This window comes from Serinus canaria, chromosome 3 (genome assembly GCF_022539315.1).
Source record: "Serinus canaria isolate serCan28SL12 chromosome 3, serCan2020, whole genome shotgun sequence".
In the NCBI taxonomy this organism is placed as follows: domain Eukaryota; kingdom Metazoa; phylum Chordata; class Aves; order Passeriformes; family Fringillidae; genus Serinus; species Serinus canaria.
Window position 1 is genome coordinate 22,648,787 of NC_066316.1, and position 23,733 is coordinate 22,672,519.

General features: G+C 46.7%; 1 protein-coding gene across 2 annotated transcripts; it reads left to right on the forward strand.

Moving 5' to 3' along the window:
* Window positions 1-23,733, forward strand: RD3 (RD3 regulator of GUCY2D). 2 transcript variants are annotated; one of them, XM_030235814.2, is made up of 3 exons: window positions 1-82; window positions 11,741-12,055; window positions 19,710-23,733. In XM_030235814.2, the coding sequence occupies exons 2-3, from the start codon at window positions 11,760-11,762 to the stop codon at window positions 20,005-20,007; spliced, it is 594 nt and encodes a 197-aa protein (XP_030091674.1). In that variant the 5' UTR covers window positions 1-82; window positions 11,741-11,759; the 3' UTR covers window positions 20,008-23,733. The 2 variants fall into 2 exon arrangements, with proteins under 2 accessions (XP_030091674.1, XP_009094678.1); XM_009096430.4 differs by lacking the exon at window positions 1-82 and adding an exon at window positions 354-755.

Below are 23,733 nucleotides of genomic sequence, written 5' to 3' on the forward strand. Positions count from 1 at the left end.
TCCGCTCAACTTCGGGGAGCGGCGGTGGCGAGAGGCGCTGCCCCGGCTGGGCGCCGGCGGCGGGACGGGAGCGGGCACCGCGGTGAGGAAGAGGAGCGGGAGGACGAGCTGGGGACACGGCCAGAGGCGGTGGCGGCGGGCGGGGGTGCCCGGCGGGGCGGAGGTGGCGCCCAGCGGAGGGAACCGCTATCTCTGCGGAGAAGAGTCCGGGGCTGGGGTGTCCCCGTTCCCCTGTGCCGGGGGAGCGGTCATCGCCCGGCCCGGGAGGCTCCGGCAGGGCGCGGGGCGCGGCCGCCTCCGCCGGGACGGCCCCGGGGCGCCGAGCCGGGGGGCACGGCCGGGGGGCGGCGGGAGCGAACCCCGCCTGCAGCCTGCAGAAAGTGCCGGTGCCCTCAAGCACCTGCATTTCTTCTAAGGGCTGCCTCAGCTGCAGGGTAGAAAACGCCACAAAGTTTTCGTGGTTTGGAGGGACTTTTTAAACAGGAGCCGAAGTGTGGCTGAGCCGAGAGGTGCGGGCTCTCGCCGGGAGGCTGTGAGTGGGGAGGAAGCGGACCGAGCGCTAATCGCTCAAAAGCACTGCCGTAAGCCCAGCTGTTCTAGCTCGTCACCAGGGCTAATCCATAGCCCAGCGCGGGTTTAAGCCTGCTGTGCCAGTTTAGAGGGCTTGACTTCAAGCCACGTCCTCCTTCTGGTACCCTCTCCGCTCGCCCTGGGTCCGTCTGTCCGCAGGAGCAGCGGGAGCGCTGGTGCCAAAGGTGAGGAGGGATGGGTGGGCAGGGAAGGGAAGGGGCCGGGGCCCACGGCAGCTCTCCCAGGCTGGGCTCGGGCACGGCTGCCTGGATGATGGGTAAGCGCTGGGTAACTGGTTATGTAAGGACAGGCAATCGAGGAGGAAAGCATGGTTTATGCTGCCTTATGTTTATGCCATATTTAAAATCTCTCTGATTAAACACCTGCCCTACTAGGTGTCTGCAGGGTGGAAGTTCAGTGTTTGTCAACCCCAGTGAGGTACCACGAAGGTCGGTCAGACAGCTTCTGAGTTATGGCAGTGTAACTGAGGCTAGAACTCACTGCACATCTAGTGCTGCTACATTAATTAAAACCCATGTGAGGACAGCGCTGTTCATGCTCACAGAGGCTGCTCTCGCTGTGCCTGCAGGTGGGACATGCAGCTATTGCAGGGTGGAAAGCACAAGCTTTCCCAGGGCCCTGCCAATGCTGTGGGTGATCTCGATAAAGACAGGCTTAAGTTTTCAAGCTGTAAATTTAGCATTCTTCTTTTGGTTGCTAATTTTAGAACAAGGTATATCTTTAGCTCCTGTCACAATGATCAAACTTAAACACTGGTCCTAATATTCTGAAGTACAGAGGAAACTCTGCAGTCAGAGTGGGACTTTGAGGAGCTTTGGTCACTATTCTTTCTGGCAGATACCGTAATTGAGGTTCAGTCCTGAACAGAAGTGTACAGCTATCTGCTAAACTGCATTCTCACCTGTGATGCAATGAGTTACTCCTGCTTTCCCAGAAGAATCAGTCCTCAGTCTGGACTGAGAATGCACATCCCACCTGCCCGTTTTCACAGCACTTAGTCTGGTCTTCACCAAAATACATTAATTTAAAAAACTTCAGAGGACATGATGACAGGTGGGATATGCCTTTGGGTCAGAGTTTCAATCTCTTTATATAACTCTATATATGAGTATCTGCAGTATTAGAAGCTCCAATCTGTGACATTAGTGCCCCTTTAATAACATTGTGTGGTTAGTAGTAGAATAGAGAAAGATGAGCTGGGGATCTCTCAGAGTTTTAATTCTGAAAGCCTTTTGTATTGGAGCCTTCCATCAGATGCTATTAGAGCTTTATTGCAGAATACTTTTTTTTTTCGTGGTTTGGATGATTTTAATAACAGAAAAGCTCTGGGTCTGTGCTGCCTTCTGAGCTCTCATTTACACAACTGAATGAATGGTGAAGAACACTTTACATCCCTCTGTCCTGACTGGAAACCTGGCTTTGTAGTCTGCAGAGATCAAAGCCAGGTATAGAATTGAAGGTGTGTTTGATCCACCATGGCAAGATCTGAGCAATATATAGGAGTTTTAATAACAAGTGAGTCAAACAGAGCAATTCATTGTGCTTTAACTTCCTGTCTTCTGTAGGTTTAGGTAACACTTTAGTGTAAGTTGTATGACAGAGTGATTTTATGGTTGCTAGTAGAAACATTGTTTCAAGCATGAGTGAGATATTGGCATGAAAATAGTCCTGTTTTTCAACAAAGGGAACTCATTTGCTTTGATAAGTAGACAAACTGCAAAATAGTGCTCTGCTTCATGAGCAGATTTGAGTAGAACCCACCCTTTTGCTTTTGCAGATAACACAAAGATTATCTTCTGTAGAGAGTGCCAGGCATTAGGAGAGCTCCAAGCTATTGGGCCCTTCTTTCACTTTTTCTTTAAGACTGGATTTTCCTCTGGAGTTAATCAACAGAAATCTGATTTATTTTAACGAGGCAAATCTGTTTTACATTTGTGCAGCTTTGCTCAAGATCATGAAGCTGTACCTGTTAGATCAGCAACATTTGCCCTTGGTGTTTTGGTTAGTGATTGAAAAATATCTTTCTCATTCTTACCTGAACTTGGGGCCCAGTTTGGACTGAATCCTCTTGCAATCAAGATGCAGATGTAAAATGCATCATATACACTTGTTTTCTAGAAGGTTGAAACTCTAAGAATGAATTACAAACTACACAAATACTGGGGGAGATAAGAGCAGCACTTTTAGTGTGTTCTCAATTTTAAAGGCTTTCATTAAAAAAAAAAATCCTATGAGGGCTATCAGGTGTAGAAAATGTGACATATTCACTTGTATCATCGCTGTTGTGGTATTTCCAGAAGGCCACCCAACCTTTCCTTTGATAGAAATAGAACCACTTTCGTTTCTTTTCTGTCCTGCAGCACCTTTGGTTCGCTCTGAGTGCCCTCCTGTCACGTTTACCCAGCGGTGACTTTTAGTCATGCACCTTCCCTAAAGGCTTAGGTGACTTGTGACCCTCTGCGGCAAGGACAGCAGACTAAGAGCCAGTCCCACCCTGCAGTGCTGACAGTGCCAGCCTGCTGGAGCAAAGGGAGCACGGAGCAGGGGCTGCACGCCGAGCAGCAGCACGGCTGTCACGCTTTTTTGGGAGCGGCTGTGGCTCAGGAGCAGAGCTGGCAGCAGCAGGGGCTGGCAGCCCGGGGCAGGCAGGTCGGACCGTGAGCGCAGCCGTGCTGGGGACAGACAGACATTGCCCGGCATGCAAGGACCTGCAGGGTGCCACAGTGCCCTGTCACAGCTGGCTTTGCTCCTGGACGCTGCTGTGAGGCTGTCCCCAAACGCCTGCAACCACGAAGACTTGACAATAAGGTTGCATTTAAAGCATTCCCTTCATCCCCTGCGCTTCTGTTATTCCAAGCTCCTTGCTACCTGTAACAGGGTCATGTACCTGGAAATGTGTTAACCACTGTGATTTTCAGTTTTTTTAGTCCAGAAATAGTTTGTGCCCATCACAACGAGGGAATCAGTGTGCTTACAAAGCAAAACACAGGTTTTCTGCTGTGGTCTATAAGCAGACCCCTGAATGCCCTCCAAAGTTCTCTCTCTGTATTCTGCAGGTCAGAACGAGGAATGCTGCTGTGTTAATATATCATGATATTTGCATTGCTTTTAAACTTCGTGACTGACAAGCTCTACCTACTGCTTTTTTGGCATTAATTGCCTCATAGCATCTCAGGCTGAGGTTATAACAATTTCCACTGAAATTGCAATCACGTGGCAGGTAGCTGCAAACACCTCAAACACCTCAGCCTTCCATGTCACTGAGCAAGAAAGGAGATTCCAGACACATAGGAAGTAGAGTTCTTGGGGCCCTGGTGAGGTACAATTCTCTGTTTGGAGAGGATAATGGCAAGTAACTTTAAAAAACCCACAGAATATCCTGAGTTGGAAAGGATGGACAAGGATCATTGAGGTTTAGCTCCTGTACCTGCACAGGACACCCTGAAGTGTCACACCATGTGCCCAAGAGAGCAGTCCAAATGCTTCTTTGGCTCTGTCAGGCTTGGTGCTGCGATCAGTTCCCTGGGGAACCCATTCCAGTGCCAGCCACCCTCAGGGTGAAGAGCCTTGTCCTGATATCCAACCCAAACCTGCCCTGACAACTGCAGGTGCTGGGCACCACAGAGAAGAGGTCAGTGCCTGCCCCTCTGCTTCTCCTTGTGAGAAAGGTGTGCACTGCAGTGAGGTCCCCCCTCAGTTTCCTCTTCTCCAGGCTGAACAAATCAGAAAGTGGTGGAGAACAGAGAACAGGGATTCTTTTACAAAGCTGTGGTGGACTATATAAATAAAATTGAGAAGGTGTTGGCAGCAGTTTCTTACTCAGAAGTTGCTAAGATTCTTTGGAACAAAATTAAAATATCTTCATCACGAGAGAAATAGATTTTGAGGTTCATCTTTGATGCTGTTGCTACTCAATGCTGCTTCATGCAGATAGAGCCAGCAGCATAGCCATGACCACAATTCCTGCCTGAGCAGCTGTTAAACGTTGCATCAGTTAGCACAGAATTCAGAGATGGGGGAGCCAAACCAATCTCAATCTTCCTATGAGCTGCAGTCCAGGCAGGTACTCGCAACCTTTGGTACCTGAAGGGCACTGGACTTTCCTGCACCATGTAATCCAAATCTTACTAAAGAGGTGAATAATGTAAAACAGATTTTAATGTGCTCTGCAGTTTGACATTATCTCTTTTCCCCCTGACTATGTGTCTTCTAAAAAGTACAATTATGGGGACAATTTGGAGATTGGACCCACTTTGGAAATAAATTTCCTTGTTTGTTAGCCTGTGATGTGGCATGTGTGGAAAAAGGCTAAGTGGGTATCTTGCATGAGCAAATTCTGCTCTCTGACTGTAGCTATAAGGAACTACCACCCACAAGAAGGGAGGGAAGGCATTTCCCAGCTCCTCAGCCCAGTTTGTTGGCATGCTTTGACTGGATGATGATGGATTTCTTGGAAATCTCTCTACAGCTGACTGACAGCCTTTCTATTGACATCACTGGATTATGGATTAGGCTTCTCTCATGTAACCCCTTTAAGGCTTCTCCTTCTGCTCCTACACCATCACCACTCCCCCAAGGCTTCTGAGAGTCCCACAGGATTGTCAGCAGCACTCCTGGGCTGTGAAGGCAAAGGCAAACCATGGGAGACTTGTCCAACAGAGGACATACTTTTACAGAGAGTCCTATTCTACTCTCATGTTTATCAAAATGCACATTTCCCACCCTCTGCATACTCCTCCCCTATCCTGGAGGGCATTACAAGCTGGGGGCCAGGAGAAGAATCAATGGAAATGAATATTTTATTCTCAGAAGTTGATTTTCCATATGCTAGACTGGCCCTGCTGATTGAGTCATGGTTAAGACTGTAACAAGTCTTAGCAAGTGGTGATGCAGCCTGCAGGAGCCTGGAGGAGCCTGTGTCTGTCAGCTTGGATGAACAGCCTCCAGCTGGCCAAAGAGCAGCCAGAGAGCAGGCCAAGGAAACAGAGTCCCTTGGCTGGTGAAAGGGCTAGGAAGGGCTGAAACCCTGTGCAGAGAAGGTGAAAAAGCAGATAAGGCATGTGAATGTTGATATTTCTGGTGGTTCTTTGGAAGAAGAAGAGGAAATCACATGGGGAAACATGGGAGAAGGCAAAAACATGGAAGATGAGGTGAAATTGTTCAGGACATGCCCCGAGAAAAGAATGGAGAAAGCTGCAAAGTACACGAGGAGAAAAATGCAGGAATTGCTGACAGTGTAGAGAACAGTGTAGGAGTTTTGAAGAAAGGCAAAACTAACTGGAAACATTTGCATGAAAAACTTTCAGCAAGACTTACTAAAAATAACTAAAATTTGAAGCAACCCCTCAGAAGGGGGGTCAGAGAAAGCCAGCTATTCCAGGCTTTAGCATAGCTAAGGTAAACATGTGCTTAAAACTCTGTGAGGTGGTTGGTCAGACTTGCAATCAGCAGTGACCTTCTAGACAAAGGTCTGGGGTCAATGACACCAAAGTCTCAAAACCCAGGTCTGTTTCTGGAGTGGCACTTACAGAAACCCCTCAGAAATGTTGGCTGAATAAGACCAGAGCAGTTCATCAACTGGATTGTGTCAGCTCCCAGGACAGCCTCTTAGAAGGAATTAGAAAATGGACTAATTGGGCAACAGAAAGATCTGTATTCAGCAGGGGCAATGTCTTTTAAAAATATTTTTGATGGGAATGCTTGCAAAGTGTAAATTTGTCCTTTTCCCTAGTAAGAAGCTCAGGCTGTAACTTTTGCCTTTCTTTAGTTGTCTACATCTTGCCAACAGTCCTTTGAGTTTTTCCACATGGGAAAGCCATTTTGAGTCAGTTAATGATTAGCCTGCCTGTGAACTTTAAATTAAAACCAGCAGCCACAATTAATGGAGCCCACAGTATCTTCTGCAGGCTGCTAAGAGCAGCAGTGGGAAGAGTGGTGGCTTGTTGAGCCTGCTAAATAGAGATGGCCACTTGCCAGCTCTCAAAAAGAGGAGATGATGGATGAAGGAAGGGGAAGGAAACAATCTCATGCAAACAGGACTCCCCTAGGAGCAGCCAGCACAAGCTGCCAGTGTGCATGAAAAGCTTGCAGGGGATTTTCCTTCATTTGAAAACCATTCACCTGCAGGTGAGGTGCTCTCCTGCCTTTATAGTCTTCTCCTCTGGAAGCAGACTTTTATGGCAGTCAAGTGAAAGCCTCATTTGGGGTCAGAGGTATCCATGTTGCCACACCAAAAGCAGTTCTGCCTTTTACCAGAGCTTTCTGAAAGCTCTGGGACTGGGCAAAGCTCAGGTCCAGCAGGCCTTGGTATCAGTAGGCAAGGTATCCAAAATATTTTTCTGTATATTCTCTGTAATACTAGTGCTAGGTAAAATGGTTCTCATGCAGAATGCCTTGCTCTGAGGGAGACCTGTGGAACTAAAAATCATAAATGCAGTAAGAACAGCCCAGGCTCATGTAAAATCCAAGTCTCCTTGCTCTCTTTCCCAGTCTGACCACTAAATTCCCTTCTTGCTCCTCTTTTAATGAAACAGCTGGTGAGCGAGGAGGAGCTGGAAGGGCATTCCTCAGCTTCACAGTTGTAATGCTTTATAGTGATTTACCCCTAATGCCACTGAAGTCAGCAGAGTTAAACCAGTGTGAAACCAGGTCATAGCCAGAATTAAAATACAGAAGGGCATGTTCACCTTCATCAGATAAAGGCACAAATGGAAATAATAATGGGACCTGTAACAGCTTACAAAAACCACTGTCACCACAGAAGCTGAAAAGAAACAGGAGACTTTAAATTATTTACAGCAGCTTGTGGCCTGGAAAAGATCCAAGGAAAGTGACCAAGGAAAAGGTCTTCATCCTTAATGCTGTGTGGTGGTGAGTGGAGGCCCCCATGTAGCAAGATCCAGGTCCCCACTGGAGTGGCAGGGTCACAGATTTGCAGCTGTCAGTGCCCCAGTTCCAGCTGGAGTCTGTTCCTGGGTCTGAGCTGAGACGCCAGAGCTCTGCCTGCTGCTGTGGGAGCTGCTGCCTGGAGGCACCCTGGCCATGGACACAGGGAAGGACTGGCTGCTCCTCCTCCTCCAGAGCACAGGGATGAGGCAGGGGCAGCAGTACTTGCAGCAGCTGCTGTCACCAGGATAACCACGGCTGATGCTCCGGGGCAGGCACTGCAGGCATCTCTCCTGCACAAGCCCTGCAAACCAGCCCAGGTGCTCCTCTTTGCAGGGATGGGATCTGTGATCACTCTGTGCCAGCTGCATCTGTGACCTGTGGGAGCTCTCAGCCCTTTTTGGTCTGCCTTCTGAGGAAACTGGCATTGCTTGCTGGGAGAGGTGGGGTATAGGACTAGGGAAACTAGTCCTTTGATGCAGTTTGGAAAACTTCCCCATTCTAGAAATGTCTCAGCATTAGAGCCTGGAATAATTTCAGATGTGGACACTGTACAGACTATCCAGGTTTTTGGAGCATTTTCCTTTAATGGTGTGATTTATTTATGTAGTATGAACACTTTGGAAAGTGAACAGGCTACTTTAGGATGAGTGAATGATGCATGGAAGCATCTTTTCCTTGCAGTCACGGAGAATGCTGCTGATCACTTCTCATCCAGGGAGTCTGGGAGCTCGTGGCTCTCAGCTCTAGCGGGAGTAGTCTGTGGTTATGAGCTTTTGGTGATTTTTATTGTCACTAAAGGTGGAAGCTGAAATGAAAAGCATATTTTCCCCCACTTTATGTCTGCCTGTGTCCCAGCAGTGAGGATTTGCTCAGACCTGCAGAAGCAGACTCTTTAATCCTTTGCCCTTGTGTTAACTTTTGACGCCATGTCCTGATTGGGCTGCTGCCAGGAGGAGCCTTTCTGTAATCCCAGCTGCAATCATTATTTGTGCCACCCCTGCTCCCCAGGGGCTAATGGGAGGGAGCAACAAGGCACGTAAGTGCACTGTGTGAAGAAACAGATGCTGTTTTTCTCCTGTGCAGCTCCCTAGTGCCTGTTTTGGATTCCATTGTGTTTAAATACAAGTACAATAGGTAATAACTTTGTTCCATGCATTGTCCTCCTGAAGGGACAACATGAAGGGATTGGCTGGGTGGGGAGTTAATTCCATCTTTTTCTGAGCTTATTGATGCAGTTTGTTCTGTCTGCTGAGTGCTGGGTTACTCCCTAGAAGCAGAAACCTCTCACTTAGAAGTAATAATAGTTTAAACCTTGGTATGCTTCTGCTTCCCTCTCAGGGCAGCCTCAGTTCCCTTGGCACTGGGGGTGGTGCTGAAGGAGTGCTCCTGCAGCAAAGCAAATAATTGGACTTCAGCTTGTAGGAGGTGGTGTAGCCTCCGCTGCATGCAGCAACACATTTGCTAAATAATGGTCAAAGCTCTGTCTGGCCTTGTAGAGCACCTCAGGCTCCTGTGAGTGCTGCCCAGGCAGGGCAAGCTCTGCTGCTGATGTTACAGCAGCAGCAAACCTACCCAGGTGTGTTTGTTTGGTTTGTGTGGCAAGGTTTTGGTAGTGATGGGGGCTACACGAGTGGCTCCTGTGGGACACTGCCAGAAACTTCTCCCACATCGGACAAACAAATGCCAGATGGCTCCAGCAAGGACCCACTGCTGGCCAAGGCTGAGCCCCTGAGTCCAGCTGGCAGCAGCTCTTGGGTAACAGGTCTAAGAAGGGAAAAAACAAAAGAGCAATAGCTGCTGGGAGGCAGAAGGGAGGCCATGGGAGGGCAACAGCTCTAAATACCACAAGGTCACTGGGGAAGGAGGGGCAGGAGGTGCCTCGGACACTGGAGTAGAGATCCCCCTGCAGCCCATGGTGAGGCAGCTGTGTCCCTGCAGCCCAGGGAGGTTCAAGGGGATGCAGAGAATCACCTCCACCCGTGTCCAAAAGAGGTTGTGACCCCATGGGAAGACCACAATGGAAGGGGCTCCTGGCAGGACCTCCTGGAGAGACAAGCCCAAGCTGGAGCAGGTTTGCTGGCAGGACTGGTGACACCACGGGGAACCCACACTGTTCCTGAAGGACTGCATTCCCTGTAAGAGACCCAGGCAGGAGCAGTTCATGAGGAACTGTAGCCCATGGGAAGGACTGACACTGGAAAAGCTCATGGAGGACTGTCCTCCATGGGAGTGAGCCCACACTAGTGCAAAGGAAGGAGGTGAGGAGTCCTCCCCTTGAGTAGGAAGGAGCTGCAGAAACAATGTGTAGTGAACTGACCACATCCCCCATTCCCTATCCCTCTGTACTGCTTGGGTGGGAGGAGGTAGAGAATTTGGGAGTGAAGCAGAGCCTAGGAAGAAGAAAAGAGTGGGGGAAGGTGTTTAAAGATTTGGTTTTATTTCTCATTATCTAACTGTGATTTGATGAGTAATAAACTAATATACCCACATTGAGTCTGTTTTGCACCTGACAGTAATTGCTGAGTGATGTCTCTGTCCTTATCTCAAACCATGAGCCTTTTAATACATTTTCTCTCTCCTGTCCAGCTGGGGAAGGGAGTGATTGAGCAGCTTTGGTGGGCACTTGGTGGGCATCAGCTTCCACCCACGGCAGCCAGTCACTTAATCCTATGGCTAGAATGTAGCTCCCAGCAATCCTTTGACTCCATGCACTGAGTTTTTACAGGTGGGGCTGCTGCAAGGTCGTGTCCTCCCGTGAGGGTTCAGCCAGGCGAGCCCGAGCCCCGTGTGTGGGCAGGAGAATGCTTCCCCAGCCCAGCCTGGAGGAAGCACGGCATCCTTGTTACCTGACTTCAGGCAGGACTGTGACTCATTTTAATTACCTGCTGAAAGGAAGCCGAGGGTGCCTCTTCACCCTCTGTCTCACCCTCTTAGCAAGCTGGCTGCTGCAGGTGAGATTTCTCCAGGTCTCGGAATCTCTGCTGGTCAGAGTGACCCCGAGATGCCTTAGAAAGTCTCTTCCCAGCTCGGCCATCGAAGAAGGAGTCACAGCTCTTCTATTCTCAGTCTCAAGGTTGTTTATGGTTTCTTATCTATAACACTCTTTCTCTGACCCACCGAGGTCTGTCTGGCAGGTAGGGTTGAGGCACACTGCCCACCTCAGAGGTGGCGTTGTCTTTTTATACTAAAAACTATGTGTACATTATTTACTGTAACTTCCCAATACCCATCACCTATGTTAGACAGTGAACTTCTACTCTAAACCAATCTAAAAGTGCCTACATCACCCAGAAGATGGGTGAAGAAGAAGGAAAAAGGACAAGGCATGCCCAAATTCTTCCATCTTGGGACCCCGAGCCCCCATTCTAAAAACCTCAAAAAATCTATTTTTCACCCCGTGACAAATTATTATTCTACTTAAACTTTCTTGACTTGCAATTCTTCATATAAAGGCTGGTAATTTTTTCCATGGGTCAAGATCAAAGGCACAGGGGTCTTGGGCTCTGTGCCAAGGTCTCTGAGCCCCCAGTAAGGGGGCAGGGGCTGGAGTCCTCCAGTAATTCAGCCTCCTGCTGGGTTCTGGTTTGCCCTGAGCAGGCTGCACAGTCAGGATAGCTCGGTCCTCTTACGGGACAGACTGCCCAAGTACACAAGCAGTTCTCAACCACTGGCAACCACAGCAAGCTTAAGGGATCTCAGCTCTTCAGTGATTCTCAGCTCTTTGTGATTTCAGCTCTTAGCTTTCTAGGTGCTGCAGGCAGGCAGACACAGGGTGAGAGAGGAGAAGGCCGTTCTGGTGTTCCACAGCAATGTCTTTATTGGGTGTTCTGTGAAATTCCAGTGGCAGCTCTTCTAACCAGAATGGGTTAAAACAGCCCATTAGAGAGGGTACAGGGGGATCAGAAAGTGTCCCATAGCAGGGGTTAAAGGAGAGTGACCCATGGGGCTACAGAGAGATAAGCAGGGGTCCAAAGGCAGAAGAGAGGGGCTTCCAGCCATTCACCCTGACTTGGCATTTCCTGTCTTTCTGCTCTCCACGGGGCCCTTGCAGGCCCTGTGCCTGCTACACTCCAGGGCAGCCAGAGGAATTTTATAGGTTCCGACATCAAGGTGCCCAGCACCAATTATTTCCAAGTGGTTATCCAGCAGCAATTTTAACAGCAGACTGGAGGGGTGTGGGGGGAAGAGTGTTCTCAGCTGAGGTGTGTCGATGATGGCACTATTCTTTTTCTCTCCCTCTCTACCCTCAACCCGCTCCCAGCAAAGACACACGGAGCATTATGTCATTGGCATCCTGGTTCAGGTGGAACGAGCCCCCAAACCGCATTTCCCAGAGGAGCCCGGCAGAAATGGTGGTGGAGACACTGATGATGGAGCTGAGCTGGCAGATGAAGCAGGCAGAGAAGCAGCAGCGCGAGCGCGAGAACGAGTACCGCCGGATGAAGACGGGGGTGGACTACGGCTGGCTGGTCAGCTACCCCAAGCACGGCTACGACATCAGCCCCGGGGAAAGGCTGCAGCTGGAGGACATGTGCTCCAAAATACATCCTTCCTACTGTGGGCCTGTCATACTCAGGTACAGTAAAAGATGGGATGGCAGAGCTTGCCTTTCTCCCTTTCCTCTTTGTGATGTGTGAGGAGAGAGTGAGAGTTGCTAGGACTGGCAGAACCGAAACTTGGCACCTTTATCATGAGTCATGCTGGGATTGTGTCTTCATGAAAGAAGGGAAATCTAATCTTTTAACATCATTTCCTCCAAGAAGTAACAGAATGCTATTTCCTTCTGACACTGGCTTGAGTGCTTCATGCTCCTGAGTAGCCAGAGCGATGTCACCTTGCCTGATGAACAGGTACCATCTCGGTATTGTGACGGCTTTTTTTTGCTTCAGACTTCGGAATTGTAGAGAAGCTGAGGGTTAAATGGACCAGTAGAAGGATGTACTTCCACCTCCTACTTGGAGTAGAGCCACCTTCAAAGTTAGATCAGGTTGTTTAGGGCCTTGTCCTGTCCACTGTTGAATATCTCTGAGGGCAGAGGTTCCACAGCCTCTGCACAGCCTCCTTTGATGTTTCCCCCCTCTCACTGAAGCTTTCATTCCTGGATTTAGGCTGTCCAGCAGGTCTATTGAGACACTTGTCCCCAGTGTCCAAACCAGCCTAAGGGTGCTATTATTTTTTTCAGCCTGTGAACCAGGTGCTCCCAGAGAATGTCTCCCTTCCCTACCCTCCCTGTTACCCTAGACATGGAGTCATGGGATGCAGGTGAGGATGAGTTGATTTGAACAGCCAAGTGGTGCTTCTGACTTCTGCAGTGTAGATGTTCTCACAGCCTCTCTTGCTGTAGAGCCTTTCAAGTGCTACACTTGGGTCTGCTGCCTGCCAGCTGAGTGACCTCCTGTGAAAATGCCTTTAGAAACTGATCTAAGCCTGCTGTAGCATGCAGACTGGAAGGGAAGGGTGTGGCTCTTTTCCTTTTGGGGTGGCTGTTCTAAGATAAACTCTTGCACTTGGCACAGCGAAGGCAAACTTGGCAAAGTGAGGAACGGTGACTCTGCAGTGCACCTCAGCCAAAGCAAAGTTGTGAAATGGGCCTTTATCATCAGCTTCCCCTGTTCCAACATGTTCTTCTGTTGGGATTAGAGTGAACACAGTCCTTGCAGGACATATACAAGAGGGCTCTCAGCATCCTGCAATCCCTCACTGTGTAAGCTGGCTCCTGTTTTCCCTTGAATTGCAGCTGTAGAAGTGCTGGAAATAGCTGGTCCTCTGTCTTACAGTGGATGTAAGGAAAGAATGCCAAAATTACCTCTCTAGCCCTCATCTTCCCTGGGGCTGAACCCTGGAAGGAACCTGGCACACAGAGCCTTGGCTCTTGCAAAGGTTGCCATGATGGCAGAATTTCGGATCATTCAGTGACCAAAACCTTTCCGGTGAAGATTTGCTGGGAACAGCACCTGCCTTGTGGTTGTGTAACTCCAAGCTATGCTGTAAACAAGCCACTTCAAACCCTTGGGATTCAGAGCTATCTTTACCATGCCCAGGGCCACTGAGCAAGGCCTGCCTGGCTAACAGGTTATTTCCATGACAGCAGGCTTCATTTGCTGGAGCAGAGAGGCCCCAAGGTTCATCCTCTTCAGGAGAGTATTAAGCTGAGCCATATACAACTTGCTGCTCTGCTATTTATTTTTTGTTCAATTGATACAGATCATGCAAGATGCCTGATTTCAGTGCAGCTTGTAATGGTTGTTCAGGATTCAGCATACTGATGGCAGTAGATAAATGTACTCAACAACGTTGGTGGACTCTGTGTGGGCATGATTGAAGGCTAAAACCATCCTCTTAAAACTCCTCTTAGAAACAGGGTGCTGTCATAAATTGTATTACACTATGATTTGAGAAGTGGCGTGTTTTACATAGCTTGCATGGTTAGCAGAGCCACACTAAAATAAACCCTCAGGATTTCATAGCCTTTGTTGGTTCAGTTCTGTGACTGAGAAGGGGCTGTCACAGCCACAAAAATGGTGAGACTGGATTGTGTCAAAGGTCTGGCTGATCTGGTGAGCAGTCTGTATGTGACCAGTGGCATCTGTGTAAGGAAAAGAGCAAAGGACAAGGAAGCAAATCCAACAGCAGGGACAATTACACCTCATATATAGAACCCAGCTTACTGTGCCTTGTAACTGGGAGACTTTTGGAGCCACAAGTGGACCTTCTATCCATAATTGGCTCATGCGCCTTTTTCTTTCAGTTTTTTAGGTGGTGGGAGCTTTTCTCTTTTTGAACACATGTAAATTTATAACATTTTGGCACCCTGTGGCAGAGTTCTACTCCTGAACTGCAATTCTGTTACAAAAACCTGTGTTTTGCTTGTCTTAAGCTAATGTGTCCTAGTTTTATTCAAGAATCCTTTCACCTTCTGTTGGAAATGTTAAGAGTTGACCCCTCTTCTTTTCTACCTTCTAACTGAGAGCTCTGTCATTCCATGGAATTTTCATTGCTGGTGAGGAAACAAAGAAAAAGAATGGGGCATGCCATGTTAGGAGAAAGAAAGAAAAAAAAGAAAGAGCCTGCAATTTAAAAGAAACACAGCCAAAATTGCATAAATTCTCTTTTCAGAAAGAGAGATCAGATGGAGATTTTAGTAACTTCCCCAAAATTCCACAAGATGAGTATAACAGGAATGCAATGAAACCTCCCCATTTCCAGTGAAGTACTTTAATAATAAGATCATTGCACTGCTGATGTTTTCTCTCAAGTACTCTGTGACTTCCTAATATGTAGCAGCTTTTAGAAAAATCTTCCACCCAAAAAAAGTTTGTGAGTTTGCATTGGGAAATTCAAATGCAGAGCGTGTACCCTACCAAAGTCCTTGGCTCTGACTGAAATAGTAAGCTTGATCCCTTCTCTTCCATTTTAGACATTTGAAGAGCTGAGGTCCTTTTTGAAGTCCTTTTTGCACTCAACAAGCACGTAATTCTTAAATAACACAAGTAGCAGGCATCTTGCAAGACTGCAGCTTGTTTTGTTTGTGTCACGCAAGGTCTCCTGCTTTGTGAGACTCTGAGTTCAGAGTCAAAGCCAGAACAAAACATTTTTGTATGAGTTGTCAGAGATGTCACTTTGTTCTCTAAAGGTCTAAATGATTATCCCAATTGTCCTTTTCTGTGGGTATGGGCTCATTTACTGAGAGGCAAAGTTTCTCCAAATTTGTTTCATTAGATGTGGAGGAGGCTGGAAAGGAGCACTTCCCAAATGAACAGGGTTTTTTTCAGCTCTAGATTGTATTTTGGTTCAATAGAAACTTCTCTTTGAGGCTCTTGGAACTCTGGAAGGATTCAAATACACTGCAAATAGTATCAGATATCTGGAGACTCTGATTCACCTCATGCAAATAAAGCCATTGCATTCAGGAGTAACTTTACTTTAGGTTACTGGGTTAGAGATGGCTGTTTATTTAAAATTAAATCCTGGAGCAAGCTGAAGGAAATGACAGTGAGTTTGGTGAGGTCTGTAGTACCTATCTGCCCTGGTTAAACTGAACAAGTAGAATAGTATGTTGCCAATTAAAAATGCTGGATTTCCCCCATCTTTACTCAGAGCTTTAACCCTAGTTAGAGCTAGTTAAAGTCTGTTTAATTTCTTTCAGTTTCAGCAAAAGTGAAACAGTTGGTTTCTGTTCTCCTGTGCCCAGAGGGAAACAAAAAACTCCCTAGTATGGAAATGTAAACCTTCATTTTGGTGATCTGAGTTGTTATCAATATCACAGGCTACGGACTGTCATTTTATAAAGATTGTATACAGCTGAAGTGGCCTTCCTAGTAAGACTTAATGTAAGACAAATGACTAAAATCAGAAATGGATTTATTTACAATTACAAGCTTAAGTTTGAGGTGATGTGGCATGACTGTCGCAATTAGTGTGAATGCTGTAATTTTTGGGGAGTCAAGGAGCCTTTTCTAGCAAAGCTGTTTGAGTGTTACCCTAGAACCAGAATTACTGCTCAAAATATAGATTCAGGAGTCAGCAGCTAATTATTAGCACTAAGCAACCCCACATTTTCTTTGAATGACTAAATCTACTTAGAGCTCCCCATTCAGACAGGCACTCAGGGATACCCTGAACTATAAGCACATTGTTTAAATCCATTGACTTTCATTGGATTTAACAGGTCTTTAAAGTTCAGGCTGTACTTAGGGAAGCCACTGTACAGGGGACCTACAGAATAACACAGGCAGGTGACAGTGCTTTAAAAAGCAGTGCCAGGATGAGCCAAGCACGGCAGGATTCTTGAAATGTGACAGCCCTGTAAAGCAATGAAAGGGACAAATTTGTTTGAACTGTGATTCGAACACTGCCTGGACTGGGGAATGTGCTCCTCCCTGTGTATGCCTGTTCATCCTCCCCACATCTGTGCTGGTTCAAGGTGAGCTTTTGTCACGTCTCAGTCACTGTGTGACGTGCATGATGTATTCCAGGAGAGCTACCAGCACTTCCATAGCTTGAGCCACAAATAAGATAGAGAGGTCTGCTTTTGGGATGAGTAAGGGAACCCTGTTGAGGTGTTTCTGGACATGGTTGTGCAGTTGCCTAGTTTGAAACTATCCCATGCAAAAGTGTAAGGGTGTTAACCTGTGGTAGAAGACAGATGAGCCTTGTGCAATTTTGTGTTCTTAACCCCACTGAGCAGCTTTGTGTGGAGTTTGTTTCCCAAGACACAAGGCCATACTCCCTGATTCCAGTGGTTTTCTGGTTTTATGTACTGGCTGTTCTGTGCAGAGAGCAGACTGCTGGAGCATCCAGCACACCAACTGGTGGTCACTGATACCTGGGGAAGATGGCTTTGGTTATGTGTAGGTGCCTGCAGCAAAACCATCCTTTTTTTCTGATACACAGACTGGTTTAGCTGGAGCTCAGCCCTGATAACCTGTCCATCTTTTCTGTTGAGAAATATTTGTGGTGTGCACTCCTTTAGGACTTCTTACACGAGTTTGTCCCTTGCACAAATGCTCTGGTACTGAAGTTAGGTGGGCATTAATAAAGGGGTGAACTTAGTTCATCCTGTTAGGGGAGAGAAAAGGATCCCCTTTCCCTTCTCCATCAGAATCAGGGTGGCTTTCCATTGTGGGACTAGCAGACAGCCTTTTGGATCGCTTTCTCTTTGTTTCTTAGACCTGCTCAAATCCTTACAAAGTAGTTTTGGTGTTGGTCCTGAAAAGTTAGAGGTAAATCTTAACAGCAGAGTTGACAAAACTAAGCTAAGAAGAGTGCAAAACAGGCAGATAGCTGTGCAGGTGGAAAGCTACCCTGATTTCAGAAATCTATTTCAGCTGGATTGGTTGGGAGTGTTTTCAGCAACCCAGGGCATTAGCATTAGAGCTCTCTACCCAGGAGGAATATTTGCTGTCATTTCATTCATTTTCCTCTTGTACCCAGAGCCAGGCACTGGCCCAGTAATAGCCTGATGAGTGCTGCTCCCTGCTCTGGAGCTACAATCCAGCAGTATGATACACAGCCTCTGAAAGTGGAGGCAGTGATGGGGCCTTTTGGGTGCACAATTGCCAATACAAAAGAGGAGGATTTAATTATATATATATATATATGTATAAAATATGATAGCAGCTCTCTTTAAAACACACATTGAGATAAAATAATGAAAGTCTCATTTTAGTTCACTTCTGCAATAGAAATCCTTTGAAGCTCATTTCCCTGGTATAATAATAAGAATGTTGTGGAGACTTGAGTTTCCATGGACTCACTTGTCTATGCTTCAAATAGGATAAGGGGAAAAATGCATTTATTGTGAAAACTGTATTTTGGGCTCTTTGATAATGCAACTGAAGTGCCTCCTCAAAAGGCAGAAAGGAAGTTTGCAAGATTTCTAAAAAATCCCAGTTCCTGCTGTTGTCTGCTAACCCTCAGCAAGAGAGCATCTCTTTCCCTTTCAGGCTCTGCACAATTCAGTTTGGCATCACTGTGCCAGTGCTTAAATAAGCAGCATGAACTACAGCACTCAGAGGCTTTTTGCACCCAAAAATTCAATGTTTTGAGGTTTTTGCTGAGAGGGCAGAGGAGGGAGATAAAGAATTCATCCAAAGCGACTGAAACAGTTAAGGAATATTTTGGTGACTTTGGAAGGTTTTGTGTCAAACTGCTCTGGCTTGACACTGGAAGGGACTGGTGCTTCTGCTGACGCTGAGCTCCCTCAGTGAGCAACACTGGTGTCTCCACAACTGTACCTGTAGCTGCCAGTACTTGCTGGGAGAGAAATATCTGGGATATAGCAGGGTATCAAGATGTGTGGCAAATTTCAGGCCTCCACAGTCAGAGTCAAAATACAGAAACATACAAAAAGTCTTTCTGGTTTCTCTTTGGCTTGCTTTCTGTCCCTATTATCTTGGGTATCCTTTGGCACACTATTAAGCAATGCAATTCCATATGTGCTAAACTCCTTCTTACATTCCTGGGGCTTTTCAAAAACCCAAGAGGCAATATCTCATTGTATTGGCTTCTGCTGTATTGGGCTCATTTAAACACAGTCCTACTGTTTTCCATCCTTGTTTGGTTCTGTAGAGGAAAATATCAAAATGTTTCCCTTATACACTTTAGCTTCCCTGCAGTACAAATTCCATGATTTTAGTGAAGTAGTAGTTTAGCTCTGTGTCTGCTTGCAGGTATAATTTTACCTTAAGAACTGATTATTTATGAGAAGAGCAGCCATATTACAATCTGTCACAAATGTGTACTATTGCAGAACAATCAGAATATCTATGTGACCAGAGGGTGAGCCTTGGCAGTGGCTCCCACACTCTCCAGGCTGGGGACAATTCACCCAACAAGGTGTCAGCAATGCCATGATCTCTTTGTTGCCCAGCCAGTGGCCCATTTAGTGGCTTCAAGAAAACTATTGTGCCCTGCATCTTATCTTCCTCACCTGCAAAGTAAACAGTGGTGATTCTTCACTTCCTTGGTACTAAGCTAGGTTAATAAATTTCAAAAAAACCTCAGTTTTGAGCTCTTTGCTGAGAAGGCACTGAAGTAATTCAGAATTATCTAATTAGATACAGCATTGTGCTGCCAACCAAGATGTTTTCAGCTGAGCCAGTCCATTATGTTAAAGAAATTCATAGGAAGATGAAACACCACGGAAAGTTAAATATTGAAAGACTACCAAAGAAAGTGACTGGATTTTCCTTTGTCTAGAGGCCATTGGGTAATGCTATCGGGAACAAGAATAGAAAACAGGGGAAGTCATGTGGGGCTTTCCCTGGTCTACCTTGAGCTTCTGGTAAGCTGCAGTTCAGGGAACTACCTCGAGCAATGATGTGCATTTGGACAATCACGTTTAATCAGCAGTGCTGGGGACATTTTCCACAAACTTGTCCAATTTTGTTTCTTAAGCTATTAATAGCATTGAGTTCTGGTTTAATAGGTGGTGTGTGAAAAGAGCACTTCCTTCTCTTTCAAACTTGCCTTCTAGCTTTGTTTGGTTCTCCCTATTATTTCTTGTGCTTATAAGAAACAGTGATTCATCTCTTCCTTACATTCCCTGGCTTGCTTGTGATTTTAGAGACCTTGGGCATATCTTCATGGCGCCTCCCTGTTGTTGTTCCCTTCCGTCCAGGGAGTCCCATTTAGCAGGAAAGTGCAAGTTCCAAGCCTAGCACAGCGATTTGGCAGCAATCTGGGATTTGATGTTTTTAATCAAAGCTGTGCCTCGACTGTGCTTCCAGGTTCAGGCAAGTGGTTGCGGAGTATGAACCAGAAGCGCAGGAAGTATCCCGGCTCTTCCGCTCCGTCCTGCAGGAAGCTGCTGAGAAGATCAAAGAGGAGGAAGAGGCCAAGAAGCTTGCAAGGCAGTGGAACACAAAGAACAGAACCAGCCTCTCCTTGACAACATTTAAATCTCGGTCCAGGATTTCCCCATTCATCAGTGACATCAAGACCATCTCTGAGGATGTGGAACGGGGCACCCAGCCCAACAGGAGGGTTTGGAGCATGCCAGAGTTTCGGAACACCAAGGATTTCTGACTCTATACTGAATAAGGTTTTTAGACACTGATCTTTCAAAAGTCCAGTTAACCCTTTTTTAACTCTACTGTTTCTCCTTTTTTCCATCTCTCCTTTCCTGCCTGTCTGTGTCTTGGAAACTGTGTCTGTAGTAACCGCTGCTGATGCCTGCAGTCTGTGACACCATTTATTACCAAACATGGTAGCCTTTCCTGTAACTCAGTAGCTATTCAGTAACCTTAAGGACAAGGCTCACTTACTATCTCATTTTTATTACTGCTTTATTGTGGAAAATGAATTAGGTTTGCTATGTTTGTCTTCTCCCTTTCCCCTCCAGCCTGGATATAGTTATCTATAAAAACTTTTGGCTCAAGCTACTGAGAGCTGCTGGCTGCACCAATCTTGCTGAAAGCAAGACAGCCACTTAAATGAGTGAGGCTTGCAGGATCAGGCTTGTGAGCTAAAGCTAGTATCTGATTTGGAACTGAACTTCCTTTTCTAACTAATAGCCTTCCTCAGCGCTACAACAAACTTCACAGGTAACCTCAGCACTGCTCTTGATCCGCTTTTTTGCTGACAGTTCACAATCCAACCTGAGTAGAAACAGACCCAAGCTTTTTGAGATTGAACACCAATCATGTTCCACAACCACCAGTTTATGCATGTTCGAGTTTCTTGGGCACTTTCTCTTTTGTGCAGGCAGAACCCCCAGAACTTTGCACCTGCAGAGTAGATAGAAATTTATCAACCTGCTGTGTAGATACACAGGTGGATACCTCAGTGATGTGTCAAGTGCTGTTCTGGGGCCTCAGTGCTCTGTGTTGTTAAGTGCTCCACCCTACACCCAGAAATAAATCAGAAATCACCCTATATCCCAGAAATCAATGTTTATGGCCAAGCCTGAGAGAGGCCTGAAGTAGAATATCTGTGTAAAGGGAAGGGTGAAGGGACTCCGCATTTATCTCCAGGGCTCTCTGTACAGTGGCAACAGTTGACATCATGTGAACTTTTGCTGCTCTGAGTGACTCAAGTGCTCTGGCAGATGAAAGTTCTTCTGAGACCTTGAAGAGACAGGAAAATGCCACTAAGGAAAAGCAGCTAAGGCCCTAACTCAGCATTGGCAGGGAGAGCTCTCACCAGCAAAGGAAACAGCAGGGCACACTGTGAAAGTCAAGTGTCCTGCAGAGAACCCAAGGGCTAGGATGCTTTTTGGTGACCAAGGGGAGATGGGGAATGAAGAGAGGGGTTTGCTTGGATGACAGGCTTCTGGGGAATCATCTCAGTGGTGTATAGCCTCCTGAAGGACCCTGAAGCTTTGTTGTTCTTTTGTCCGTTTCCAGCTATTTTTCCCTGGGGATCTTTGCAACAGCATGTGGGTTCTACAGCCAAGATTAAAACCCTTTGAAGCTGTGCCAACTCTGGGAAGAATTCCAGTGCATGAAATCTATCCTAGACTAGAAATGTGCAGCTTCTTCCAGAGATGGAGAAAGGCAGCATAAAACAAAGATCAAGATCAATCCCCTAAGAGCTCTCTGAGACTGGGATCCTGACTCTTCCCCTCTCCTCTCTGGGCTATGTAGGATTGAAGACAAGGCTTTCTTAGCAGCAGCAGGCTGCAGTTTCTGGCCCTCGGTAAACATTGCTGCCAGCAACCCCTCCTAGGGACAGAAAGCAGCTCACTTTTAATTAAATAGTCAGGGCTTCCAAATACAGCATCCAGTTTGGGACAGGCTATTCCAAGTTTAGGTCAATGAGGGAGAGTTTAAAGCCTTCTGACAATCAGCTTAGTGTTTTTCAGCATATGTCCTTGTGAAATAACGTGATTCCGTACATGAAGTAAAAACCAAGGCTAGACATACTTAGCATAACCTTAGCTGTCAAGAAGATGTAGGATCTCTAGCAAGGGGTCACCACAATTTCCAGAAACAATTCTTGTTTGGAAAAGAGTCAGCCATATTTTTTTTTATGTATTTGCAAGCCACTGTATGGTGCTGAAGACTGAGATGAGTTCCTGAATTTCATGCTGCAGCTCTGGATTCATTTTATTTGCACTTATGTTCTGTTTGGCACCTTCAGTATTGACTGCATCGATGTGATGTTTGATGGACTGCTGGGAGACACGGGACCTTCTGCCACACAGCTCTTTGTTACAGCACAGTGTCAGTAGCATGCTCACTCTTTCTTAAGGAGAATCAGCAGTAAGTACCTTCCCTGCAGCAATGTTCTAAGCCAAGGAAATCCCTGATGGGTGTTCACACTATCACAGCAGCCTGTGATTGTGCTGTGTCCTTCATTAACAGCTTCCAGCTGGCAGACACCATTCTGGTGCAGCCAAGGAGACAGAGCTGACCTTTGGTCAAAGCCCTGCATGTTATGGAGACCAGGCTGAGGCAGTGCTTGTGACAGCTGTTTTGCCTCAACTTACCTATCATTTATAATTCCACAATAAAATGTAATCCAAACTCTCTCCCTGTACCACTTGTGGAAGTTACACTAGGCTCCAAGTAGGATGGTAGAGGGATATTCAGACACCAAGCTATGAGAGATCTGTTCTTACTCCATGCTCTCTAGTACTCTTACAGAGTAGAAGTAGTACCATGTTTGACTGCAGCCAGCTGAAGGAGACTGACTGAATTCTTGCATTGTGTGTGCAGCAGCAGGTACTGAAGCAGAGCTGGGAGGTGATCAGGGTGCATGACTGCTGCACTGCTTCTAGTGCTCATTTTTCTTAGAAATGCTGTACACTGAACCTTAAATGATCCTTTGGTCTCAGCATGCAGCAACAACTATGCACTCATGTTTACCTTGTCCTAATTCCACATTTGGCATGGCTAAATTAGTGTCAGTTTAAATGAGGAGCATGAAACACCTGACTGTCCCCACCTACTGTGCTATGGTCCATGGCACTGGGCACACACAGCAGGCTAACCAGATTGTTTCTGGCTAAAGCCAACCCAAATGATCCACTGCAGGAGACTCACAAACCATAAATCTGGACTAGTGGTGGTCTGAAACAAACTCTCTTGAAACTTGTGTAGTGTGAAGATCAGGTCCTCATTGGTAACTGTCTGACTCCACAGCTCTGTTCCTCCTGGGCTGCACTACTTGCTAGTGTAGAAAAACAACAACAAAAAAATCTTGATGAGACCCTCTGATCTGTTTTTAGCACCTCCTGAGAGCTTGTCCTGTGTCTTAACTCTTTAAGGAGAATGAAACATTAACTATCAGCACATCATCATTAACAAGCAGAAGTGATCCAAACAAGAATCATTCTCAATCCTCAAACATTCTTTCAGAACTGAGCAAGGCTTTTGGTATCAGCTCAGAGCATCACTGTGGCCCCATTGCTGACAGTGTTGTGCTGTCCAAAGGACACTGTCACACCCAGGAAGAAGCAGTCCTAGACTTGCTATACCTGCTAATAAGTAATGGCAGCAGCTCAGCCACACTGCCCAGCTTCCAGAGGCTGGCACTCCTTAGAGCCACTGCTCTCCTGAGGGAGGCTGTGCAGCCCTGCTCCTGTGGCTTCTAGAGATGAGCCTGGCCATGGGCTGTGGCAGCCAGAAAGGATGGGGAGGCAGGAGCTGAGGTTCCTCACCCACAACAGCACAGAATTCAGGCAGCTGTCATGCCATGGGGAATTGGAGTAAGCTCTGAGGGAAATAGCTGTGTGCTGACACTGCACTGTTTATACATTTCAACACAGAACCTTAGAGAATTAAAGCAAAGCTGTGGAATATAAACCAA